This window comes from Lissotriton helveticus, chromosome 3_1, assembly GCF_964261635.1.
Source record: "Lissotriton helveticus chromosome 3_1, aLisHel1.1, whole genome shotgun sequence".
NCBI classification, from domain to species: Eukaryota; Metazoa; Chordata; class Amphibia; order Caudata; family Salamandridae; genus Lissotriton; species Lissotriton helveticus.
In genome coordinates, this window is record NC_136061.1 from 1,265,216,885 (window position 1) to 1,265,235,594 (window position 18,710).

Sequence of the window (18,710 nt, forward strand, 5' to 3'; positions counted from 1 at the left end):
AATAGAAAAAGACTGCCTTGCAGAGAAGGTCTAAAGCCTGTGCAACGCCGTAGCAGTGACCCCGTATGCCAAGAGGGGCTGCTGTGGTAAGGACTGCTTTGCGGTAAAGGCCGAAGCTATGTGTGGCAGCTGCTTGGCAACCCCATATGCCAGGAGGGGTTGCTGGTAGTAATTATGCAGTGCGGACCGGGCAGGAGCCCATGATCTGTGAACGGCAAGCAAGGACTGCATCTGACCCAATCTGACCATGTGAATCGAGTGAGAACGCTGTAGAAGTATCACTGCCTTAATAAGTGAGGTGCTGGATTAGAGCTGGGTTGGAAGGTAGCCGCAGGCCTAAGCAGCACCTGGGTGAGAACCTGCAGGCCACAAAGGGGTCCAATGTACACTGCCCCTACTAATCCAGAGCACGGCTACCCCCTTTCCTGTATTCCAAGAACACGGAGTGACAGAGGGGGCAACCAGAGAAAACTCCCCCGAACATTATGGAGCCTTGGCCAGGATCGAAGAGTCAAATGAACAATCATCAGGACTTCCAGGGCAGCCTAGCCTCTGGGTGCCCTATAGGAATATATGGGTGGTTGGTAAAGTGAACCCGTTATCCCAGCTGAGACCGGGTAAGTAATTTAACAATAGAACAATGACTCAACTGGTATATCAAACCGGGGACTGTTCATTACTTAGTATCAATGACATAGGACAGGAAAAGGGACGAGGGAGACCAAAGTAAGGTGGAACGGTTGTTATTTGCATATAGAAGCACAAAATTACAACTAAATTGCGGAAACCATAACAACCAAGTGTGACAAAGAAACTCATCATTTACTGTTACCTAGTAACACTTATATAACAACCATATAGGCTGTGGCTCCTCGAGTCCACTATTATATTGTATTGTAAATGCATTTATATAGCACTTTCTATCCCTGACGAGGCGTCAAATCGCTTTTTTGGCAGTCGGGCACGCTACCCTGGAACCCATAAAGGAATAGTAGTAGATTTGTATAGTGAAATATAAAAGTAATTTGAGTGTTGGATATGTTAGTCAGTTATTTGCCTTGAGAAGGCGTTCATACATTTTTGTGAACGCTACAATTAACTCTTAAGGTTTTCGCCAACTTTATAGCTAATATTATTCAGCTGCTGGGTACACCAGTCCAACATTGTTTCATTCCTTCTAGGGATACTAGATGCCATATTAATTTGGAAGTTACCATATTTGATATTGCTAAGTGATGGGGCTGGGGCCAGGATGATCTAGTTGGGCAGTGCAAAAGTCCTCTGGTATGGTCATCTTTATGGGGGGACATGCTTCCCACTGTTTGAGGTCATTTGCAGTATGAAGCAGGAATGCCCACTCTCACCATTAATATTGGCTTTCTATTTGGAGCTGTATAATTGCCAAATGGAAAGGGCTAATGACTTCCACATCTAATCCAGCTTTTCCAGGCCTTTGCTTCATCTCTGCAGAGTTCTGTCAATCGGGGGATTAGGCATGGAGTACATTTATTTGTAATTACAGAAAATCCATAGAGTTCTGCGATTTTGAAAACTTCTAGTTGATAAATGAGGGTGTGCTCTTCCCGATCATATGTTTTGCTATCAGTCATATTGGTTTTAGAATGTCTCAAATAATTGGATTTAGCAAACTGTCTTTGATGCCTTTGTTATTGTGTTGAAGCATTTATGAATTTATAATATTTTATCTATAGTCATGGCAGGAATATGGAGTGCCTTTTCAACTGAAAAAAAGAATTTAAAAAAGGCTGTGATTTTTGCCGCTTTGCAAAGCTGTTTCTATCTGGCTGCGTTCCCCTCATTTTCTTTACTGATTCTCTTAAAAACGAGGTAAGGATTGTAACCTCTACCAACTAGTTTTGGAGAAGAGTCTTATTTAAATTGAATAGGTTTTTTTAAAACAATATGTCCGATTATATTAAAATAGCAAAAAAATATATATTTAACGGACTTACTGCTAAATTTCTCCAGGGCTGAATGTTTTCGTAGGTACTGTTCTATACTTGAATTTAAGACTGAGGGATTGGTCTTCCTGACCCGTGTAATGTCCTTGACCCGGTTGATGACAAAGAAACTCAACATTTGCTGTTACCTAGTAACACTTATATAGACTTAATTTCGAGACTTCAAAAAGTGAGGGGGCTTTGCACCTCATCTGAAGTACCTTTACATTATCCATAGATGCCCATTCTGGTTACATTTCTGCCATATATAAGTTGGTGAGAATGATAGCAGATGCTTTTTATATAACAATACTGAACTCAAAGACCAGTGCTCACATCCCAAAAGAGATCTTGTAGCCCAATTCCCAAACTTTTTAGATAAAAAGTCAAAAATATACCTTGTAGGATTACTGATATGTCTGTTGTAAATGCCTGATATTGTAGGAATTCTCAAAGAATTTGATAGTGGTTAAGATAAACGTTGACAGCCCTAGAGTTCCATGACTACTCAAAAGGTTATGAATGTCTGCATGTCTGACAGGTGCAGAATTCCGAGTGCATGATTTGACATAAATATACATTTTCATGGTCCACTCTGTTTATGGCTCCATGTAGAAAATATATTTACCTGCGGAGAAAAACATTCTGCTACACTGCCATTAAAGCTAAGAGTGTTATCTCCTCATTGTTAGGCTGGTTATGCTCTTACCCCAAACCCAGATCTTAAATCCGTCTGCATTTCCAGGGCTGGTATGTCCAGTTTCAGGATATTGATCAGCTTTTGCTGGTAGACCCACCCATTATTTCCCATAAACCCTTCACTTACAATGGAATTGCGAATTTAGAAATTCTCCATACAATTGAAATTGTTGGATTGGCAAATCCCAATTGTGAAGGCAACAGTCAGCCTCGGGGATGAGGCTGTTAGAGTCTTTTGAGCAAAAACAGAAACCCACTTGCTAATAGATTGGGGTGCTCCCTTCTTTTTCAAAGAGAACCCTTCTCCTACTCCCCATTCCCTTAATCCATAATTACTGTAGATAGCTGTCTGACATTTTGAAGCCAGAGATGAGATATTTTGAATAAGCTCAGCATCAATAGAGCTACCTGCAACCATCTTGAGTAATGGTGCCATTATGTTTATTTTCTGGTGCTGAAGAAGGGCTTGGATATGGTTGGGTCTGTGTTATCTTTCTGTGTGCTGGGCAAAATAATATCTATACTTCAGCCTGCTAGATTTCTGTATTGTTACGCAAAAGATGAACCTCAGCAACCTTTTGAAGAGTCAAAACGATTAGTAACCTCTGTTTTCTTTGTTCCTCCTCTTTGCATTGAATGAAATACTACAACTGTGATAAACCCAGGATGAACACTAATGTGGACGGTGCATACATTATAAGCTTTTCTAAATTAAGTCTGAGATTCTCAAATTTATGTTAGCAATGTATAGAGACCTGGACAGCTTGTCATGCATTGCTTAACTACCTTAGCCCTGCAGGAGAGTTAGTGGCAGTGTGTGCATTTTGAAACATAAGAGAAGAATCTGTTGATGCATCACTACACAGAGATTACAAAAAGTTTCCACTTACTCTATGCTTATTATTGTAGTTTTATCTCAAAAACTATGCATGGATACTCTTCAGTTTTCTGTCTTCCTCTTCATCGTAGAGGACCATGCATTGCCACTCCACATTGGGTAGTAAGGAGTAAGCCTAGGCCTGGCACGTCAGAGACACAATACTGCACCAGGCTTAAGTTAGTTAGTATAAACTAATTTGTTTGTAAAGAATTTGAGGGGGATGGAGGTAATAATTTATTTTAAAAAATGTCCTTGAAAAAAACATAATGATTTTTTTAATCTTGCAAAGTTTCCTCTTACCTAAATTTCCCCATTCTGCCATAATAATTGCTGTGCTTTTTTCCCAGACAGATGCAGTTCAGTGGAAGGCAGTCAGCATTTACCTGGTCGGGGTAGCAAGCGATACTGCCAAGACACCCCTCACTGTAACATCTCACAGTCTCCAAAGCTTCCAAAAACTGACCGTCACCCTTCTGATGGTAAATAGAAACTTCTCTATCTTCTCTACCCAAAGCAGACATTTCTTTACTATGTACTAACATAGCTCTGTGAAAATGTGTAGGTTATGGCCCAATATAGATGGAAAATATCATGCCTGATACACAACATATGAAAGATTTAATACAGCTGTGTACAATCAGTCTTATCAAGAATAAGATCTTTCTGAACAGTGTGCTACAGTATCCTGTCATCTCATTCCAGTCCATTTCAGAGAAACTATTTAAATAAAAGAATTTAATCAGGAAAACCATTTTATGTATGTATTTGAGATTTCTATAGCACAATCCTAGCCAAAAGGTAGCTGAGAGCTGCATATGGTCAAAGACAATGAGTAAGAGGAGAGGAAGCTGGGTTGTGGATGGTTAACACATTGTGTTGCAGTTCTCTCTAAAGAGGTGAGTCTACAAATCTTTCCTAAGTTGGAGCAGAGTTGGATACTGTGTGTTGTTCCAGATCCTGGGTGCTAGACGGAAAAGGCCTGCTGCCTTTTTTTCTTTTTTATTCTTTTTGTTCTGCAATCTGATGGTGTCCTGGCTGGGTTTCTGCCAAGGTTCACCAGCAATGGTGAGCTTGTCTTCAGTACAAGGAGTGGTGCTGATTGTGATAGTTTTGTAAATGCTGCAGCTGGTTCTGAAGATTGTGTGGGCTAGAAAGGGGAGCCGATAAAGTTCCATCAGGATGTAGGTGGTGTGATGATATTTCTTCAGATCTTGAATGAAACGCGCTGCCCCTAAGAGGTTCCAATGTGGAGTCTGACTGGCCATGGGGTAGAGTATTATAGGGGAATAAACCTAGGCAAGTGTACACAATAGAAAGTGTATACGGGCAACACAACAATTACATTATACCAGTCAATGTGCAATGCTGTAGGGTATTACCACTACCCAAATACGAGAGTACAAGGGCTTGAACAGCAATAATGTAGTCTCTTACTGGAAGAAATTGTTTGACTTTCTTAAAAAGAGCAAGCTAGTACTAGGGTATGTTTTTGGGCAATAGGTACCTTGACCCATGCTCTGGTCACAAGCCGACTGGACTACGGAAACACCCTCTACGCAGGTACTACCGCTAAACTCCAGAAGAAACTCCAACGAATCCAAAACGCCTCAGCCAGAATCATATTGGACATCCCACGCAGCGAACACATCTCTGGTCACCTGAAAGACCTCCACTGGCTACCCGTCAATAAGAGAATCACTTTCCGACTGCTAACCCACGCGCACAAATCACTCTACGACATTGGACCAGAATGCCTTAACTCACGACTGTCCTTCTACACCCCCCCCCCGCCATCTACGTTCTTCCAGCCAAGCCCTCGCCACTGTACCTCGCATCAACAAGACCACCATGGGAGGCAGATCTTTCTCATACCTGGCTGCTAAAACATGGAACTCACTTCCCACTTACCTTCGCCTCACCCAGAACCACCTAGCATTCAGAAAGCAACTTAAAACGTGGATATTTGACAAGTAATCCTCTTCCCCTCCTAAGCGCCTTGAGACCCTCTGGGTATGTAGTGCGCTATATAAATTTTCTGACTTGACTTGACTTGACTTGAGGGTGAGGTTAGTGTCTAGGGTGTGTCCAAGTAAATTGGAATTAGGTGAAAGTTGGTGTTCAAAGTCATAAAGGTCATGCCATTGAGCCAGTTTATACTGTATCTTGTTTATTGTTCTTGGCAAAAAAACAGGCATTCTGTCTTGGTTGTGTTGAACTTCATGACACTAGATATCCAGGTCTGGATGATGTGCATCCAGTTTTTGAAGTATTGAATGTCTGAAGCAAAGACTTTCAAGTTGAGCTGTCTATCATCATCATTCGTTACATTCCAACACTTAAAACTTCTCAAATGAATTTTTTTGTCACAACACAGTGCATGGTAGAATGGCCAGTTATAGGTAGTGTTGTCTGGTTAGCGAGCTGAAAAGAGTGTATACCATGGTCCACTACTTATAATAAATGTGTAGGTGGTGGATGCATTGTAAATTAAAGTTATAACCTTAACTTCAGAATTTTTATACGTTTCTATAGTTTAAACTTGGTTTGTATAGGGAAAATAAGTTTTCCTAAATATAATTGAGCTTTAACCTTTGATTTTTTTCATTGTATATCAATGTTTTTTTTAATTATTTACATAAAAATGTGTTTCAACCCATAAAGGGCCCGATGTAGGTGGCCCAAATAGCGGTCGGTAAGGGTGAAATTCGGTAAATTTCACCGTTACCGACCGGTATTTAGTCATTCGTGATGTAGGGAAGGATTCGGTATTAAGGAATCGGTAAATACCGATTCCTTAAATGCAATGTAGGAAGCGCTTGTAAGAGTGCTTTTGGGCCTTAGGAATTTGTTAATTACCACCAACTTCAAGTTGGTGGTAATTACCGAGTTCCTTTAAAAAAGCACATTTTTGCTTTTTTAAAAGTGCCATGTGGCACACATCCATGCCCTTAGGGCATGCATGTGTGCCACATGTGCACACATGCACATTTCAGGGGTGCAACAGGGTGTACTTTGGACACCCTGGCACCCTTGAAATACCTCCCGGTATTACCGATTTGGTAATACTGAATCGGTAATACAGAATATCTTCACATTCATTCCTATGGGCCTCCAAGCCCATAGGAATGAATGGGTAGGTATTCCTTATTACCGAATTGGCATTACCGAATCAGTAATAAGGAATATTAACGATTCTGTATTTTTTACCGAATATTTACCTACATCACAAATACCGAATTCTTAGTACCGAATCGGTAAAATTCGGTATTAAGAATTCGGTATTTGGCAATTACCTACATATGGCCCTAAGTCCTGTGTCACAAATGGAGAGCTGTTATATGGAGTGTCGCACAATACAGGGGAGGAGAAGAGAGTGTTGTAAAGTATGTTGTGATAGACTGGAGTATTGTAGATCGGAATTGAGTAGAGTGGATTGTAGTAGTGTATTGTACAGTGTAGTAAAGTGTTAAAATAGTATGGTGGCGCATAGAATTGTAGACTGGAGGAGCAAGTTGTACAGTGGAATGATGTGTCAGACAGTAGAGTAGGGTATCGTAGACTGTCATAGAGTGTAGTAAGGTGAAGTACAGTGTCATAGAGTGGAGTATCGTCAAGTGTAGTGTCGTAGACTACAGTGGAGGAGAGTGTCGTCGAGTGGAGTGCTGTCTCATATAGTGGAATGGTAGAGAGAAGTTGAGTGGCGTGTTGTCGAGTGTCGTACAGTGTAGCACAGTGGCTTCGTGTAGATGGGAATAGAGTGGAATAGAGTTATACAGTGGCATAGAGTGTAGTACAGTGCTGTAGAGTGGCGTTGCATACAGTGGAGTAGAGTGTTAGACAGTGGCGTAAAGTTGGATAAACTATAGTAAAGGGGAGTATAGTAGATTACACTAGAGTGGGGTAGTGTAGAGTGGAGTGGCGGGTCATAGACTGTAGTGGCGTGGAGTGCAGTCACATGGAGTGGCATAGCACACAGTGGAGTAAAGTGTCATAAATTGGAGAACTGTATTGTAAAGTAGAGTGTAGTGGAGTGTTGTACAATATTGGAAAGTGATGTAGACTACAGTAAAGTGGCATACAGTCTAGTTGATTTTTGTAGAGTGGAGTGGTGTACAGTGCAGTGTTGTAGAATGTGGTACAGTGGATCTGCATACAGTGTTACAGTACAATGGCACTGAGTGGAGTAGACAGGAGTGGCGTACAGTGGAGTAGATTGGAGTACTGTGTCAGAGTAAAATGGATTAAAGTAGGTGTAGTGGCATACAAAGAGTTGTATAAAGTGGACTAGAGTATTGTAGATTAGAGTGAAGTACAGTGTTGTACAGTGGCATACAGTATAGTACAGTGGAGTGAAAGGGTATAGACCGGAATAAAGTGTGGGCAAGTGATACAGTGTAATAGGGTATTGTAGATTGGAGTTGCATAGAGGACAGTAGTGTGTTAACCAGTGGAGCTGTGTAGAGTGGATTTGTGTATAGTAGCGTAGAGTGAGGATAAGTCTTATACAGTAGAATGGTGGAACGTACTGTGGAGTAAAGTACAATAGAGTGTTACGAATTGGTGTGTCGTAAAGTAGAGTGGCATGGAGTAGAGTGTACTGTGGTAGCATAGGTAGTAAAAGGTTATACATTGGAGTGAGGTCTGGTACAGTAGAGTGAAGTGCTGTGTCGTATAGAAAAATGTTGTACATTGGAATAGAGTGCTGCATATTGGATTGTACAGGTATAAAGTGGAGTATAGAGTTGAATAGTGGAGTGTACGGGTATAGAGCGGAGTAAAATGTTGTAGAGTGCCATGAAGTGTGGTAGACTTTTCTAGAGTGGAGGAGAGTGTCATACAATGGAACGGCATAGAGTGGAGGGGTGTGCCCTGTAGTGGCGTAGATTGGATTACCTTAGAGTAGCATACAGTGGAATAGTGCACAGTGTAGTGTAGAAGAGTGGAGTGCCATAGAGTAGAATAGCATAGAGTGGAGTGGTGTAGAGTGGAGTGGCCTAGAGGGGAGTAGGGCACAGTGGATTAGCAAAGAGTGGGGTGGCATACATTGAAGTGACGTAGCGTAGAATCGAGGAAACTGTTATAAGTGGAGTGGCATCTTATACAGTAAAGTGTTTTGCTGTGTCGTACAGTGTTGGAAACTGTCGTAGAGTGGCGCAGAGTGTTGTACAATAGTGTGCAGGCATAGAGTTGAGTGCAAATTTGGACAGTGGAGTGCATAGGGATAGAGTCTAGTAGAGTTTTGTGGAGTGGCGTAGTGTAGTAATGTACAGTGGAGTGGCATAAAGTGTATTAGCATATAGTTAGTAGCGTACAGTGGCGTGGCATACAGTTAAGTGGTTTAGACTGAAGTGGTGTATTGTGGGGTGGGGTAGAGTGCAATAGCATACATTGGAATGATGTACAGTGGATTAGGGAAGAGTGCAATGCCATACAGTTGAAGGGCAAATATTGAAGTTGCGTTCAGTGTAGAATGGAGTGGCATACCGCAGAATAGCGTAGAGGTGAGTAGAGTGGAGTGGCGTAGAGTCGATTAGCATAGAATGGAGTGGTGTACAGTGGAGTAGGGTAAATAGCATAGAGTGGAGTGGCATCCAATGGACTAGCATAAAATTAAGTGGCCTAGTGTAGAGTGGTGTACAATTGGAGTGGAGTAGCATATAGTGAAGTGGCACACAGTGGAACAGCATAAAGTGAAGTGGTGTACAGTAGAGTGGCGCAGACTGGAAAAGCATATAGTTGAGTAGTGTACAGTAAAGTGGTGTAGGCTGGAGTGGCGTAAACTGGAATGATGTAGAATGTAATAGCATACAGTGAAGTGGCGTCCATTGGAATAGCGTAGAATAGAGCAGGGCGGAGTAGCATTACTGAAGTAGCCTATAGTGGAGTGGCATACAGTGGCTTGGTGTACACTGAAGAGGTGAAGAGTGGAGTTGCATACAGTGTAATAGAGAGTAGAGGGGACTGGCCTAGAGTGGATTTGTGTACAGTGTAATAGCATAGAGTGGAGTAGCATACAGAGAAGTGGCCTATTATGGAGTGGCGTATAGTGGTGTGGGGTGGAGTATAATAACATACAGTGGAGTGGAGTGGGGTCAAATATAATAGTGTAGAATTAAGTGGCGTAGAGTGGAGTGCCATACACTGGAGTAGCGTACAGTGAGTGGCATGCAGTGGAGCTGCGTACAGGTATGCAGTGGAATAGTATAAAGTGGAGTGTTGTAGAGTGGAGTGGCATGCAGTGGAATAGAGTAGAGTGGAGTGGTGTACAGTAGAATGGTATAGAGTGGAGTAGTGAGTGTCCTGTGGAGTGACGTACAGTTTAGTGATGTAGACCGGAGTGGCATACAGTGGCATTGCGCATTAGTAATAGCATAGAGTAGAGTGGCGTAAAGTGGAGTCTCGATCAGTGGAGAGGTGTAGAGTGGACTAGCATATAGTCGAGGGGCTACAGTTTTCGTGGCATATGGATGTATGTGGAATTTAGCAGCAATGTAGATTATGGTGTGTAGATTAACACAAAACAGCGAATTGCGGTGCCTTTCGCTTCTCCAGATTTACCAATCAACTCGGGGCCTTTGCATGGTGGTCTTGTGTTCCTTTGTAAATCTGGGTATTGCATTGCCCATGCGACACTTGGAGTGACACAAGGGTACTAGAATCCAATAATATAGCTAGATCATGGTTATATTTTGTGCCATGCTATACTGTGATAACTTTGCAGTATACTGTGATGCATGGCAATGACAAGCCAGTATATAAATGGGCAATGGCTGTTTTTTAGAGAATGATAAGGTAGCCATATTGTTTTTAACTACACTTTGGGAGTGTTCAGTGTTAGGGCCTAATTATAGGTAAGTAGTAGGTCCCTACCTATTACCTCTTTATTGAAGTGGTAATAGGTAAGGAAATGTATTTGTATTTTTTATTTATTTTATTTACAACCATGTACCGCAGCAGTTTAACAAAACTTTGTGAAATTCTGCAAAATTACAGCGTGACAGATATCACAAAGTTTAAATGCCTTGTAACTTAAAAAATACTAACCTTACTTAACTGCAGTACCCAAAAAACATATCTGCAACTTAATGTATAATTCTGCCAAATTTCATGTAAATCCACTGTTTTTGCGCTATCTCGAATACAATAGTCTTTGAAAAATGCATTTTTGGATCCCCTTTTATCTTTGCACCCCCTTAACGATTCACCACAAAAATGTACATCATATCACAGTGTAGAAAATGCTATTGGTCTGGAAAGTTTTGTGGTGATTCGTCAGATGGGCGGAAAGTTATTAGGAAGCTAATATCCGAGGAATTTCTTTTGTTGTGAATACGTACTATAACTACAGAGTGGCAATCAGATTTAATGAGTTCATTCTTTTTATCTATTGTATTTGTTATGTTTTTGTTTATTAGTTTACATAATCATGTGACCATAAATGTGTCTTTTAGTTGTTTAAGTAGTAATTCTGAAACTTTACATATGCAGTCTAGTTTATTTTCTGGACTTCCTTGCTACATTTGTAGGACTGTGCTACATTTGTATCACAAAGTGAATGAAAGCCAATCATTGTTGCTATAAAAATTAAGACCATTTTTTTCCCCAATGGCCAATTATCATGTCCTCCATATAGTCGTTTGTGTAGCTTACTGCTAGGTCACTTTTAAATTTTGTTGCACAGGAGTGCATAAGGAAGATGGCTTTTGTCTGGCGTGTTGGATACAGCTTATTTTGTGAGCTAGAGAGCATGCAAATGAAACTTATGTACATTAAGATGTATTCTATTTGTTATGTATATCTTTATAGGTTTCCATTAGCATGTGACCATCAATGGGTCTTTCGGTTGTTCCTCTAGTAAATCTGAAACATTACCTGTGCAGTCTAGTTTATTTTTTGGGCTTCCTTGCTACTTTTTGTAGGATTGTGCTACATATGAAGGCCAACGTGAATTGTGATTGTTATAAAAACTGAGATTATTATTTTTTCCTAGTGGCCAATTATCATGTACTCCAAATAGTAGTTTGTGTGGCTTACTGCTAGGTCTTTTTTTGTTGCAAAACGGCGCATAAGAAAGATGGTTTTCGTTTGGCTTGTTGGGCAAATTTAATTTTGTTAGCCGGAGAGCATGCAAAGAAAACATATATTGATTGAGATGTATTCTATCCGTTATGTATTAGTTTATAGTTTTCCATTAGCATGTGATCATAAATGGGCCTTTCAGTTGTTCATGTAGTAAATCTGAAACTTTACATATGCAGTTTAGTTTATTTTTTAGGCTTCCTTGCTACTTTTAGTAGTATTGTGCTATGAGATAACACTAAGTTAAAAAGTCGTATAACTTAAAAAATACGTACGAATCATCTGCACACCCTATCTAATCCTGCCAAATTTATGGAAAATCTGATTGGCCTTTTTCACGCTATGCAAAATACAAAAGTCTGCAAAATTCATTGGATATCACGCTTGTTTTTGAACCTCCCCTTTTTTTTTTTTTTTTGCACCCCCTTGACCAAACGCTGCAAAACTATTAGTCCTTCAACAATGAAACCGGTGCAACAGGTCTCTGTTTGGTCAAACTAACTATAGCTACAGAGTGGCTACCGCTACTCTGAAGTGTGTGTGTATATGTATGTATGTATGTATATATATATATGTATATATATATATATAACAAAAGGTTACATGGACGTTATAGTTTGGCTCCAAATTTAAACACACAAAACCACGGAAATTCAGCAGTTCTAGTTATCTCAAGTAACTATAACTCATACTCTAAGGTAACTATAACTTATGCCGCCACCATGCACCTAATCAATAATTTTACTGCAAATGTTACAGTAATATTATCAGTGATGTCATAGAAGATGTCATGAGTGATGTAATATGTGGGGTAATAAGCAGTGTATGGCAAGAGCACGAGTTATAGTTACTTCAGGCCATGATTTAGTGTCAATTTTGGATTGCCCCGCAAGCCTCTGAGATTTTAGAAGTGGCCACAAGCCGCGACCAGGTCAACTTGAAGATGCATCCTATCAAGGAGTCGAGTGCATGTCTCTACCATGCCAAGAGTGGAACCAAAGATGAATGGACCAGGATGAGCTGGCCTTCCTGAAGATGGTCCAAGTGCAGTTGCAGGGTGTACATTTAGAGCCTGGTATGGGAACAACCTTGTGCAGAACACTTGGAGGCAGAGACATCTGTGGTACTACTAGGCTGTCACAGTCTTGTTGTTCAAGAAGTGACTGATTGCCTGTTCGATAGCTGTCAGCTATGGGCAAGGGTAGGCTGAAGTTCACATTAGCTGCATTCATCAAGACAGGCTGAGTTGAAGGATTCACAGACCTAAAAAGACTGGACAGTCCTTTGGTGCTCAGTACTTTATCTTTATAGACTGAGATGTTGAGCTCAGAGAAAAATGTTTTACAGATCTCTGAGCTTTCTAAGAACATATCGTTCTATGACCAATACTCGTAGATGCAACCAAGATTTAAGTTGGGCCTGTACATGAATACGGGTGGAGGATTTGCAGTGATCGAGGAACCATCATGGGTTGATCATTTGGAATTGGGAGCTGCACTAAATTGGGATAAACAGATCTTCACCAGTGGAGTTGGGAGCTACACTGGACAGAGGTGCTACAGGGTATTACTGGCTTTCACCTAAGTGCTCATAAAATCCAGGAAGGAACCTAAGGTAAATGTTGTGGACAGCATGGAGGTAAACCCTGCAGCTGGATCCATATGGGAGAGGGTGTTGCTGTATCCAGTTCAACTAGTACTGGTCCTTAGGATTGAACGATTCGGACATGTCTACCTTCAGATTGCACAAGATCTTATTTCCAGAGACCCAAGGGAGAAACCACCGGAGCTTGAGCCTTAGGAAACTAACCACTGTTAACATATTGGACTCTAGAGAGCCCAGGGACTGTGCAGGGGACTGACTCCCAACTGAGCTGGTTGGTTTTTGGGGAGCTTCTCTGCAGTGGAATACATTTGGGTGTGTGTGCTTCTTGTATTTAAGTGACTCAGGATACGTCCACAGTTATAAGAGACTTTCCTTCTGTTCTTCTTCCTGCACCAAAGGTTTAATACTCGTTGATAGGGTGGCACTTTCTTTCGCAACAGCCATGTGATAGCTCCTAATTGCAGGGACTAAGGAGGACTCAAGGGACGCACCTACACAGCCAGACTGGGACTTAGACTGCAACAGTAACTGCCCAGAGGAAGAAATGAGCTTGACACCACAGATACAGGCTCAGCTCCTCAGTGCAACAGTGGTTTGGAGCCTTCTCATGCAGATAAGATGGGCTCGCTCATGATGCAACACAGTCTCAGGAGCAGTGGGCTTAAATCCCAAAGATCCTCTACTTCCAGACACTTCAGACCCTTCCCTCAGACACTGTTAACAAGGCTACGAGAGATAGTGAATCGTTAACCAGCTACTTTCACCTTCTGCTGGGTTAACACACTACATCCATTTGACTAGTGAGGGTAATCTCCAAAAGGAGTAAGACAGGGAAAGCTGGACTGAGGGATGCATAAATACCTCACTGGCAGGTATGCTATTCAAGACCATGTAAAGTGCTCGAGAAGTTTTACGTACCTCCTCCTTCCTGGTGAACTAGAATGTTTCTTTAGTTATCGGTGTACCCAGCTATGCATGCACGTAAGGAGTGTGAGAAATTGGGCTGTTGGTTGGATGGGAGTGTGAGCTCTGGGAAAGCAGCAGCCACAAACCCTGGCAGGGTGAACCACAAAAAGTCACTAAATTTACCTGTGCTTAATCGTGTGTAGCAAGGCACAACCAGCAGTCAGGCTTAATTTAGAGGCAATGTGCAAAGTATTTATGTAGCACACAAACAGTAATAAGGTGAAAAAACAACACAAGAAAAATCCCACAGCATTTAAGAAAAATTGAGTATAGGCTCTAAAGAAAAAACTAGGGATAAATTACTAATTACAAATCTCAGAGCAATTTACAAATCACACATAGAGCAGCTGAAAAAACAACTGAGATAGGAAGCATGGGAGAAATTAAGGGCAGCGGCCATTATTACAGACAGTAAGTCATTCTGGGAGGTTGTAAAAAAAACCTTTTCACAGGCGGTGGGAGGTCCGACGCCTGATGTGTTCATTGACGAGGAAACCTGAGTAAACCACTTTAAAAACATTTTCCAAAAACATAAGGAAGGTAGTACAGACAAATGGTCTGAACCCTCTGTAGGAATTAGCCCCTTGTGTTTTTTTTAGATGGAAGAGATAGAGCTGATTCAAACTATGCCTCTCAAAGCAGAAGGCCCAGACGGGGGCCCTGCTGATTTATTTGTAACAAACAGATCGCTATTGGTACCCTTCGTTACACTCGTATTTAACACCATCAGTACTATAGGTCCTCTCCCGTTATGGAAACAATCGATAATTTTCCCAATACATAAGAAAGGCGATGGTTCAGATCCTGTAAATTATCAGCCGATAGCTTTAATTGACAGCACCGCTAAAGTAATGTTACGTGTATTGCTGAATCGAATGGAAGAATGGGCAGCTGAAACGGGGATACTTGCTGAGGTGCAATATGGGTTCAGGAAGGGCAGAGGAACGGTGGACCAATGCCTGAGTTTGGCTCTACTAGCAGCAAAATATAAACAGGCCAAGCAAGTAAGTTTCTATATGGCATTTATGGACCTTTTGTCCGCTTTTGATTGTGTCAATCACAATAAGTTGTGGCATATTATGGAGCAAATGGGGTGGATATCGCAATTATCTGCTTTAGTAAACAAGTTTATATAGGTGCCTCTGCAAGGGTGCGTCATGGTAAACAAGGGGAGTGTACAAGACCATTCACTATTGCAGGTGGTGTAAGGCAGGGCTGCGTACTCGCAGCCTTTCTGTTCTTGGTATATACTAATAGCCTAAATAACATCCTGGTGGAAAAATCTATAGATACGCCGAGAGCGAATACGACCCATTTCCCAATTTTATTGTATGCAGATGATGCGGTTTTACTTGCCCGAACACCCCTTTCCTTACAAAAGAGTATTACGAACTATGACCCTTTCATGAAGAATCTAGATTTATATGTGAACAAGACAAAGTCTTTTGTTATGTCTATTGGGAAAAGATGGATAAAAAGTGCTAAGTATAATGTTGAAGGAAGAAAAATTTAAAATGTAGAGAATTTCACTTATCTAGGTTTGATTTTTGACATTAAACTAGATTGGAACTCTGTGGTGACCCTGAGAGCTACACAGATGAGGAAAAGTATAGCTGCAATTTTTAGATTTACTTCTAACCTGGGTAAAAAACCAATACATAAGATGGTTAGAATTTATTTAGCAAAAACAGTTTCCGTAGCAACGTATGGGGCTGCAATCTGGGGCACAACTCAAGGGTATAGCTTACAAATGATAGAGGACAGTTTCACCAAAAGATTACTGTCTTTCCCAAAGGCTTCCTCAAATTATATAATCCATAAAGAGTTAGCATTACTATACATTACGGATACAATCAAATTAGCCCCTTTTCTACAATGGTTGTCTATGTGGAAACAGGAGGAGGTACAGCCAAACCAATTAATCCTGAGGGACGTAATGAAAATGGAGCATGCCTCAAAAGTCATTTGGCTACAATATGTAAGGTGTACCCTTGAATCGAGGGAGTTGGGGGATCTTTATGCCCAACCTGAACGTTGTGAATCTTGGAGTAAGATGAGTCTAAAAATGATTTTTCTAGAGAAATGTGCACAAGATATGTGGAATAGAAACGTAGAAAAAGTAACAGTAATTGCTTATATTGCGATCCCACCAACTTTATGTGGCCCATCTTCATATCTTACCTTTGTAGAAAATAACCATCACCGATTTATCTTGACAAGATTCCGTTTGAACTATGTGACATTAATGTTGGGCTACCCTGCAAATGTATTTTTCTAAAATCAGTTGGACTGTTGCCCCTGCGACAAAATGTCAAAACAAACATAGGTAATCGCAAATTGCGCATTCAATTTCATGGGTGCTAGGGGGTCAAAAGGCCACCCTGATGCACCCTCAACAGTGGCTTGTATGCACATATGGAGCACATATATGCCCTAAGGGCATGTGTGTGCGCCATGTTTGTGCGCCACATGGCACTTTTAAAATGCACTTTTGTGCATTTTTCAAAGTTTTTGCACATTACATTAACTTGCAGTTGATGGTAATTAGTGTTTCCTAAATGCAAAGTCACATTTAGGAAAGGCTTGTTGCATCCCAAATAGAGAATCACAATTGGCCATTCCCGAAAAGCATTCGCAATTTAGGTAATCACAATTAATTTTAATTGCGATTACCTATTATGTGAATGCAATGCCTTTGATGCATCTGAAAAGGCATTTTACCGGTCGCAAACTAGCCGATTCTGCGAATCGCCCCGTTTGCGACCGGTAAAATGCTTGATGCATGCGGCCCTTAGTCTCTATTTTTGAAAGTTGGACATTTTCAGTGGGCCTAGGCTGTAGTCGCAGGCAGTTCCAGGTGCTCTGATAGCCCTTTGGCGAAGGACCACTGAACTGGATTTGATTCTGGGGACAAGAACTTAGCAGGAGCATCTGCGAAGTTGGGCCACCAATGATGGACCTTGGGCGGATAGACGAGCAGGTTGGTCCCGGTCTCCCCTCAGTTCTCAGAGCTGTTTATAATAAAACATGTTCTAAGTCCTCAGTATTGGATTTTGGTACTGCTAACACAACAACCAAGGTAAAAGTAGGTCGAAGAATTGACATTTGTGTAAATTGGCTTGAAACACCTCATCAGTCTTAGCCACAGTGACCACAAAAAAAGATTCCTTTTATTGGCATGCTGATTTGTTTGAATTACAGACATGGGCTAACCTTTAATTTGTTAAGAGTCTCCTCAATGGGAAATAGGAAAGATTTTGATTAACATGTGTCTTTAATTGCAAAAATAATTGTATTTTAAATCCTCTATTTTTTTCTGTGTTGCACTCTAGGATCAGATAGGTACTCGGGATCGCGTGATGCCAGTAAGCCGAGCTGCAAGGATCCTGCTTTCTGGACGGTGGATGATGTGATGCATTTTATAAGAGAAGCTGATCCACAGCTGGGATCCCATGCAGATCTTTTCCGGAAACATGTAAATACCATGTTTTTCTCATCAATTTCCTGCAAATCATGGCTACATACATTCTTTCTCCAACTATGTTTGCAAATAATCATACATGTGTTACCTGTTCACTCAACAAGACTTGAATTAAGCAGAACAATTCTTTTTACAGTTTGCTTTAACAAAATCTATAGCATTTGATGTACGTAAAATCCATTCGCACTATTTTAAAATTGCTGTTTACACAGACTTGTACACATTACAAAGTCCTTCTATGCCAATTAATTAATTATGTCTGTTTGTCAGCATGTGCTCTGTGATCAGTGTGTTCTATGTTTAGTGATGTCAAATCTGATAGTACCTATTCCTGTCACTTTCAAGGAGGCCATCTATTCCCTTAAGAGTTTTAAATGATCTTATACCATTGACATCAAACAGCTCGCTCTATCCTAATGCAACCATGGGAGGTCCATTTAAGGACTCATATCTTGTGTAGTGCAAGGGTAAAGCCTGGGCTACCCGTTATGGATGACATTGAGGATGGGAATTCGAGAGGCCATGTTTGTTAGAGACTCTATTCTAGATGGACTGTAAGGTATGTGTGTCCAGCGATAAGAATAACCTCCCAGCTGTGATGCTGCCTCTCTAGCCACGGTGCTTTCCAAATATAGACACCAGCTATCACTTGGATGATAAAGCTTCTCAGTTTCTGCCTTTTTTATTTTCCACAAGGTAACGTAATGGGCCAACATGAACGTATCTTTAAATAGCATCAAGGCCAAATACTCTGTTGCTCAGGGTTTTGGGCAATACCATTCAGGGGTATTTCCCTGCCTAGAATAAGCCGTTTATTGTTTTTGTATCTTATTCCACAAAGGAAGAAATGTAAGCAGTAGTGTTGTCTGGAAATGAAATAAAATCATAGGCAATATTGACATGTTTATTGCAGCTAACCCAAGCCACGACAAAGTTTTCACGTCCCACATATTACAGTCCCTACATAATATTCTTAGTAGTGGAGAAAAGTTGCCATTTATCACTTGATCAACTTGATGAGTGATTTAACCTCCTAAAT

At 40.9% G+C, this 18,710-nt stretch overlaps 1 protein-coding gene across 4 annotated transcripts in view; it reads left to right on the forward strand.

Moving 5' to 3' along the window:
- Nucleotides 1–18,710, forward strand: part of SCMH1 (Scm polycomb group protein homolog 1) — a 407,761-nt gene that overhangs the window by 369,223 nt on the left and 19,828 nt on the right. For 2 of the 4 annotated variants that reach the window (XM_078681906.1, XM_078681907.1), the window contains exons 13-14: nt 3,888–4,019; nt 17,523–17,665. In XM_078681906.1, the coding sequence (XP_078538032.1) occupies nt 3,888–4,019; nt 17,523–17,665 (275 nt within the window). Of the gene's footprint in view, nt 1–3,887; nt 4,020–17,522; nt 17,666–18,710 lie in introns of those variants that run through there. The other 2 variants (XR_013608787.1, XR_013608788.1) reach the window with 2 other exon arrangements.